We start from the raw sequence: 8,851 nt of genomic DNA, 5'->3' as shown, positions 1-8,851 counted from the left end.
GCAAAATATTACCATAGACATCAGTTTAAATTGTGACTATTAGTTACACTGTTGGCTTACTAGCTCTAATTGTAAAGGGAGCAATCGTAGATATATTTAATAACCTAAACATAGTCCTAGTTGTTACTTTTGGCTATATCTGCAAGTGGTTTATTTGTCTCTGATCGAAACAGCGTTAATTGATAAATATCTTTACTTTAACTTATTGAAATAGTAAGCATACTCTATATGTACTGTCAGCCTAATACTAAACACTGACATCGCAGGTTCAGACACTTTATATAAGACTCATGATGTATTCACTATAAAGAACCATGCACTAACCAGTATGCTTTGTCAACCTATTATGTACTGACACAACAACGTCTGATACGCTATATAGAAACTGTGATATATTCACTTAAAAGCACTAGGCATTTAACTGACAAGCTCCGAATCTCAATACAGATCCCAGTCAACATTTATGGGATATGATGTTTGTGATATAGTTTAAGTGGACAACTGATCCATATATATAATCCACATACTTTACGGAGCTACAGCCTTAAAATGTAATTGATATTTAACTACTATTGAGTCTGTGGTTAAAACACTTATTGTAAAGAGCTATATAAACCGGGCTTTATGACACAGATTGATCACTGTGTCATATCAGAGAGGAGTTTTGTGTGTCAATCGTCACTATGACACAATTTTATTTGAACCAATTTCAGTAGTGGATTTCACCACTCTCTTTTTTAGATATTATGTTTGCATAAAAGTTACGTTTAAATCATTACATAATACACCACACAAGTATACACAGAATTGTTTTTTTCTCCAAACAAGTGTGCCATATTATGCCTCTCTTTTTCTGTCCCTTCTCCCTTTGAATATCGTGATACATATGAGCATAAGGCACTACCTACTATAATACCCAGGTTTAATTTTAGTAGATCACAGGAGTTCTAACCCATCCCCCCCCCTCCTTCCTAGGGGCTCTAGGGAATCAATATTTCATATATCAACAACTCCCTATCTTAGGAAGAAAAATGGTGCAATTTTATTTAAAAAAAATAATCCAAAAATATGGTCAAAAACAGCTTGTAACTAACACAGATCAAAGAATGGCTTGACCTGTTAATGTGGATACACAAACAACCACTTTACTACAGTGGTGCGCACAACGTCACCTCAAAATAGCAAAGTGGACGACGTACACTAGCAGAAGACCATGCAGCTAAGACAAGGTAGAGGTGTCTACAGCTACACTGATCACAGGAACCATTTAATGAAGATTGGAATTTTTTTTTGCCAGCTATGAAACGTTTATTCCCACTGTATAAGGTAAGGTTGGAGTTTAGTGTAAACAACCATAGATCTATGGATCCATCCTATTTTGGGGTCAACAGAGGCAGGAGGTGGGGTAACAATGTGTGGATGGTTTTATAATGGAAATATGTAATGACCTAATCAAATTCAAATGAGCATGATTAGAATGTCACTGTATAGCTAAGCACCATTTTTCTCAAAGCATTATTGCTGACCATGAATGTTTTTCTATAGCCATAACGACTGCAAAAGGACACTCATGTCAAAAAGCCCACACTTTTTAAGAAGGTTCAACAGAAATGATAATGAATTTAGTTCACTCCAAAGGCTCAGGCCTCAAAACAATGCATTAGGACATTTTTGGGGTGATATGGGATCGGTTTTGTAACACGAACATGGATTAATATATTTTTTTTTTAGAAATTAAATAATTTTAAGAAGTGGTTTTAGCACCTTGTTGAACCCAGAAGACAAAGATAGTGCTGAAGGCAAAAGGTGTTTTACATAGTACTAGAAAGGAGTACCTATCAAAGTGGCCAACTAGTGTAAATGGAATAAATACCATCCCTCTCGATGTCACAACACCTGAATGATAAATTTGAAAGATTTGTATTAAAAAAAAAAAAGTCAGTGAGTTGTACATATCCAGTACTATAAATAAAATTTTTATTTTTTTAGGCAAATTATTACATCTTCCTTCTACATGTGCAACAAATTTTTTGCTTGCTGTGAAAGGAGCTTGCAATTCACTGGTTTTAGTAATATCCCTTATTTAATATTACAATGCACGGTTAACCTCCCTCCTGCTCCATCATCAAGGTGACACCTTTAGTGACAGTTTGTCATTCGTCTGCCCAAACCAACATAAGCATTTGCAGGAAGTAGAACAACAGGATCTAGAGAACAAGGTTTAGAGGTTGCAATATGGCTATGCAAGATTTTATTCAACCTTTTTGCTGTCGGATGCATTTGTAGACCATCCTCCCGACAGTCAGTTATTTCTGCATGAGAACGGATCAGATTTACACTGCATGAAAGGCCTCGGAAAGGCACATTCTTGGAGATGGCCGGAAGATGTGTCGTCCTCACACAGACAGCGGTATATTAATGAAAATAAACAAACATGTACACTTTGTTGTGCAGTTGTTTTGCAGGTACTGGCAGAATCCAGCTCCTTGGTTGGACCAGGGTTGATGGCGAACACTGAGAACATCACAGCGGCCTCTTGTTATTTTAATATGTTCTCCACACTCCAGCGAACTAACAACCAGGAAAGACACTGCAGAAAGAAATGGTGCAATATCATTAATTTAGGTGCGATGTACACACTTATACAGTGCAACAAACCAACTCTGTACGTTCTTGTATACTGCAGTTGTCAGTTTCCCTAGCACATATATTTATGGCCTGAAGTCTGTGAGACAACCATAAACCATGGGTTAAATCAGTGAGAGGCTGAAGGAACAAAGGATAAGGCAGGGAGTGAAAAAATAGATAGAAGCAATAGCAGAGCAGGGTTCAATACAAAAAGATGGTGGAAAATGACAGGAAGGAGATGAGAGATGATTTATTGGTAAAAAAATAATGTCATTCTCTCATATTCAGTCACAACACAGAAAAGTAAAAGACCACATAAATACAATAATATGTTCTTGTCTAGTCATACTCAACTCCAGTCCTCAAGTACCACTAACAGGCCAGATTTGTATGATATCCGAACTAGATCACAGGTGAGATATTCAGTTGATCAGTAACCATGGTTATTAACCTGTGCTCTAGATCAGATGATATGAAAATCTGGCCTGTTAGGGGTGATTGAGGAGTTGAGAAACACTGTTAGAACACTTTATTATTGTATGAATGCATCATGGTAACTGTGTGTTTAACCCCTGCCAAGGCACATAGCTAAATTCCTACTGAGGAGCACACACGTTGCAGCTCATAAGCATGTTAGCCAATTAGGAGCAGTATACATACAGTATGTAGTTACCAATCTTCAACCTTGTACTGGTCAAGTGCATCTCAGCAGCAGACCTGGCATGGGAGTGTATCTATGGATTTAACCCTTTTACAGGCAATTCAGACTCTCTCACACACCTGTGCTAAGCAGATTTAAAAGGGACAGTCAAGCCCAAAATAAACTTTCATGATTCTTAGTTGAAAGCTAAATCGATAGGCTCATATGCCAATTTCTTAGACCTTGAAGGCCGCCTCTTATCTGAATGCATTTTGACAGTTTTTCAACACTAGAGGGCATTAGTTTATGTGTGTCATATAGAATAGATAACATTGAGATTACGCACGTGAAGTTACCTAGAAGTCAGCACTGATTGGCTAAAATGCAAGTCCGTCAAAAGAACTGAAAGAAGGGGGCAATTTGCAGAGGCTTAGACACAAGATAATCACAGAGGTAAAAAGTGTATTAATATAACTGTGTTAGTTATGCAAAACTGGGGAATGGGTAATAAAGGGATTATCTATCTTTTTAAACAACAACAAATTCTGGTGTTGACTGTCCCTTTAAGCATTTTTTGCGGAGTCCATTTAAACACTATCGTAAGTGATATTCCAGTAAGTTATAAACACAAATTATATATACTTTTTTTTTTTCAGCAGGCCCAGTAGATTCAGAATATACCATTACAGGTATTCTATTTATATTTCATGGCACGTGAGAAGGATGCAATAAAGGCATTAAATACAAACTATATATTGTTGTTAACATTTTAGTAAATAATATGGAAAATGGCCAGGTGACCACTATTGTTACTGTAATTACCTTACTAAATTGTCATCAAGTAAAAAATGAAAGAGGCAATGCATGCTTTTGGGAATTATAATATAAACTACAGGGGCCCCTCTGGTACAGAAATAAAAGCACTTAGAATAGAAACCTCAGGTGGGTATAAGACTATCATCCACCTGGTGCTACCCCACTCCACAAAACACTATAGGTTATATGAGAGAGAGAAGAAAAGGAGGTTAAGGCTGCACCAATTTCGTTAAACATAACTTATAAGCTCTAAATCTCCAATTGGCAAAAAAGGTCTTGTTTAGGAGGGTAGCCTGTGTGCCAGGCATAGGCAAAAATAGAAAAATAAAAACCGGAGATCAACACCACTGGATAAGTAAAAGAACGGATGCCCTCGCTTTCCTGGCCGATAGCAGAAAACATTGGCATTAGGCGGGGACACCCCTTAAAGACCTCCAGTGCTACCAAAAAGGAGAAAAAAAAAAAAGAGGGTAAGTTGTTTCGGCCTGTACACAGGACTTTTTCAAAACAAATATATGAAAACTTTTCATAGATTTAGTTTGAAAAAGGCCAGTGTACGGGCCAAAACACATTACCCAAGGGTGTGATTATAGCTCCCTTGGGAACATGTTTCATTTCTCATTTAGATTTTTTTATTCAGCCTATATAGTCCTGTTCCCCCGAAAAACCCAATGTTTTGTGTTTTTACTTTTTTCTTTAAAATGTTTGGGGGCTTGTGGCTTGAAAGCCGTAAAATCTCTTTCAAATGAGGGGTCTTTATGGTCTGAGACTAGTAAGAGAGCTGAGGTCAGTGTGTTTAAACATCCCCCCCATACAGCTCCCTTTAATGCCTGTCACTTCCTGGTTCCCCTCTGTGAGGTCACCACACATATTTGTGCTGACATCACCAGAACTTCAATGCAGCTTTGGGAGTACCGCCCACTACACTACCAACGAGTATGGCCTGCAGTGAGAGGGATCGCCTACAAAAGCATCAGATTGGCAATCCCCCTGCACGACGAGAACAGGTCCTCATGCGCTCATGGGCAGAGAGTTGCATGAAAAAACATCCTCATCATACGCATGGAAAAGGTTAATTATATAGTTACTTATAATAATAAAATGGTCTCACAATCTACAAATGGTTGGCAATTCTTCATATTAAAGCAATATGAAGCCCAAAAACTCTCTTTTGTCCAACGTAGCATAGCATTTTAGAAAAATATTCTTTCATTTTATTATCAAATTTGCTTCATTCTCATGATATGCTTTGTTAAAAAGAGATGCATCTGTAGGCATCTGGAGCACTACATAGCAGAAAATAGTACTGTAATCGAGTGTTCTTTCAAATGAATAACATGTTTGCAAAGCTGCTGCAGTATAGTGCCCCACACACGTGCATGGTCCTGAGCTTACATTCCTGTTTTTGAAAAAGACTGTTACATTGTTCACGGTGATTACATTGTTCACGCTGATTACATTGTTAACATTGGCATGCGTCTTTTTTTGCCTAGACACACCCTAATCACCCACGTGCACATGCCAATGATAAGCACAGGGTAATAATACGGAGTGGCTCAGTAAGTACAGCATGGCAGGGATACTACAAATTGTGGCAACATTTCTATGTCCCACTAGGCTCACGTTTTATACTAAGCCAGCTGTATCATAGCAAGGGGTAACAGAGTAGTAATGCACTGGTTACCATGTCTTTCAGTGCATTGCGGGGTAGCAGTGAGCACGTGTGAATAGTGATGCACCGAAATTGAAATTCTGGACCGAAAATCCGGGATGCACTTGGCCGAAAACCGAAACTGATACCGAAAATGTGCTTTTTCAAATTAATTTTTTTTAGTTTTTTTTTTTGCATAATTAGAGCCAATAAAAAAGCCCACACTTTTATTGAAAGTAATACACTAAAATTGGACCAAAATATCTTAAAACAATAATATGCTACACAATAATTTTACCAAGAAATAAAAAAAAAAGAAAGAAATGCAATTTTTGGCCAAAATGTTTCCTTACTTAAAACAATTATAAATATCAATATACTGTATTATTCTTCATTTAGTTCTATGTAACAGAATCATTTTTAACTGTTTTGTTTTTTTACCAATTATCCAAATAAAGTATAGTCCTAGAAAACTCATTATATGCAGAACAGTAAGTCAAGTAATAAACTTAAACAGCAGCTCTAGGCTAGCATCAAATTTGAAACATGCTACACAATAATTTTACCGAAAATAACAGGCAAAAAAGCCGAAAACCGAAATAGCCAAAAATGCTATTTAAGACCGAAACTTTCTGCGGCCGAAATTTCGGTGCATCCCTACGTGTGAATGCCCCTTAGATCCTTTTGCACGGCATGCGTGTGGTCGTGGTCTGGGACGTCTCAGAGTGAGATTTAGATCTCCCACAGATGTGAGGAGGCCGGAGGGCAAGGCCCTGTGAGTTATCCCTTCTGCTTTAGTTTCCCTCCTGCAGCTCAGCACTGCTTTCAGTTCTGCTTTAGTTTCCCTCCTGCAGCTCAGCACTGTTTTCAGTTTGTTCTGGTCTTGTAGCGCCCTGGGGATTAGATCAATTGGTAGGCGATAGTGGCAGCAGGAAATCTGAATATCAGTGGCAAGCGTGCAGTGGCAGATCCGGGGAGGGGGGGTCACAATAGGGTAACTGCCTCCCCCTCACTGTCAGGACCAGACTGGCTCACCTGGGTGCACTAGTGTTTATTAGTAATTTATATAAGAGTTTGCATCGTGTAAAGCCTTTTACAGTTAATACACTGGCTTAAAGGGACAGGAAGCCCCGAAGTTTCTTTTGTGATTCGGATAGAACATACAATTTTAATCAACTTTCCAATTTAGTTCCATTATCAAATTTGCTTCATTCTATTGTTATGCTTTGCTGAAGGAACATTGGCAGCTAGCAAAACACATCAAGTTAGCTAATCACAAGAGACAAATGTGTGCAGGCACCAATCAGCAGCTAGCTCGCACTAGTGTAGGATAGGTACGTCTTTTTTTTTTTAAAGAACAAAGCACATTTGAAAAAAGGAAGTAAATCAAAGGTGTCTTAAAATTAAACACTATCTGAATCATGCAAGTTTAATTTTGACTTTCCTATATCTAACTAAAGGGATCTGAAGTTAGATGGGACCGCAGCTCTTGAGGACCTGCCCACTCCAGCACTTCAATACAGTGTTGATACTTCCCCTGCACTGCTTGCAGCTTTAATTCCTTAGAATTGAGAGGATCACTAAGCAGACAGAAGCAGCAGATCGTGTTGTGCTGTGAAAAACAGATTCTAATTGAGCACTGAGACGCACAAAGCTTGTTTTCTAAGTACATTTTTGTTTATAGGGAAGATGTATAAATTAAAATCTAATATTCTATATCTGGGTTGTTTTTGTTTCTAATTATAATGTTCGGTTCGCTGGCTTTACATTTGTGTATTAATATAACAATTAAAGCATTTCTTTCTATTGGCTGTGTTGTAATAAGAATCCGGCACATTGCCCCTCTTAATATTGACCCCTGTATCAGCCCCAACAAGCAACGTGAATGGTATTAATGAGGGATTAGTGCTGTTAACCCCCTCCACACCTGCGTTTCATTAACACGTCAGGTGCACCTGAGCTACTCAGTTATCTACACTTCCTGTTTCAATAACTTGTGCGGCTGTTGCAATGCGTATGTTCTTAAATAATAAATTATCCATAGTAGTACGGTGAATGGAATTTAAATTGTAACGCAGTTGTATTTAGCATACTGTTAGCGACAACATTCTGAGGTTCATAATATAATATGATTTTATAATACGATATAATATAGGAGGACATCATTGCCATTATAATACAGAGGGAGCACTCAAATGGTTCATATTAATCAGCGGGAGAACTGTACAGCTCCCTGGCAGTTGAGTGGGTAAAGGAAAACATGTACAGACACAGATATGATCTGGTGGGTTGCAGAGGAAAGGTGTAAGGGTGTCCCGGGAACTGAAGCCACGGGTTCAGCTGGAAAAGCTACAGGCGGAGAGGGAACAAAAAAGGGACAGATCAATAGCATTGGTAAATGAGTAAACGATGGATAGATTCATTTTTATCAATGATGCCCTTCGGCCTCGACATCCAAACTGGGATGTAATTTGTTCTGCAACCTTCTCTTGCAGTCAATAGCTTGATGCAAAAATCTGTAGATCAATAAAAACATAAATTATGCTTATCTAATAATTTTCTTTTCTTCTGACAGGAAGAGTCCACAGCTGCATTCATTACTTTTGCGAATTCAGAACCTGGCCACCAGAAGGAGGCAAAGACACCCCAGCCAAAGGCTTCAAATGTCTCCCCCACTTCCCTCATCACCCAGTCATTTTGCCAAGGGAACAAGGAACAGTAGAAGAAATATCAGGGTGAACTAAAATTTACTGCTGACCCATAGATAAAGCGCGGGCAGGAGCTGTGGACTCTTCCTGTCAGAACAAAATAAAATTATCAGGTAAACATAATTTATGTTTTTCGTTCTTAAACAGGAAGAGTCCACAGCTGCATTCATTACTTTTGGGAAAACAATACCCAAGCAAGAGAACACTGAATGCAAACCAAGGGTGGGTGTTCAAAAATGCGACTGCTTCTAAAGGCACCACAACCTGAAATTACCCTACACCCTACAAAAAAACTATAATGACAAGGGAAAAAACGGAGCCCAGGTAACCACTCATCAGTTACACAACCTTCAAAGCCATGCTAGAGACCACTCAGACTCAGCATAAGGCCTCCGAAGAGTCAGCCCT

At 38.5% G+C, this 8,851-nt stretch overlaps 1 protein-coding gene across 4 annotated transcripts in view; it reads right to left on the bottom strand.

Moving 5' to 3' along the window:
* Positions 1-1,955: 1,955 nt before the first annotated feature.
* PPME1 (protein phosphatase methylesterase 1) overlaps positions 1,956-8,851 on the bottom strand; it is a 188,222-nt gene continuing 181,326 nt past the window's right edge. For all 4 annotated transcript variants that reach the window (XM_053708738.1, XM_053708740.1, XM_053708739.1 and 1 more), the window contains exon 15: positions 1,956-2,590. In XM_053708738.1, the coding sequence (XP_053564713.1) occupies positions 2,572-2,590 (19 nt within the window). In that variant the 3' untranslated portion in view covers positions 1,956-2,571. The remainder of the gene's footprint in view (positions 2,591-8,851) is intronic.

Source organism: Bombina bombina, chromosome 3 (genome assembly GCF_027579735.1).
Source record: "Bombina bombina isolate aBomBom1 chromosome 3, aBomBom1.pri, whole genome shotgun sequence".
NCBI lineage: Eukaryota > Metazoa > Chordata > Amphibia > Anura > Bombinatoridae > Bombina > Bombina bombina.
The sequence above is the reverse complement of the archived record's forward strand: the minus strand, read 5'-3'. Positions and strand labels throughout refer to the sequence as shown.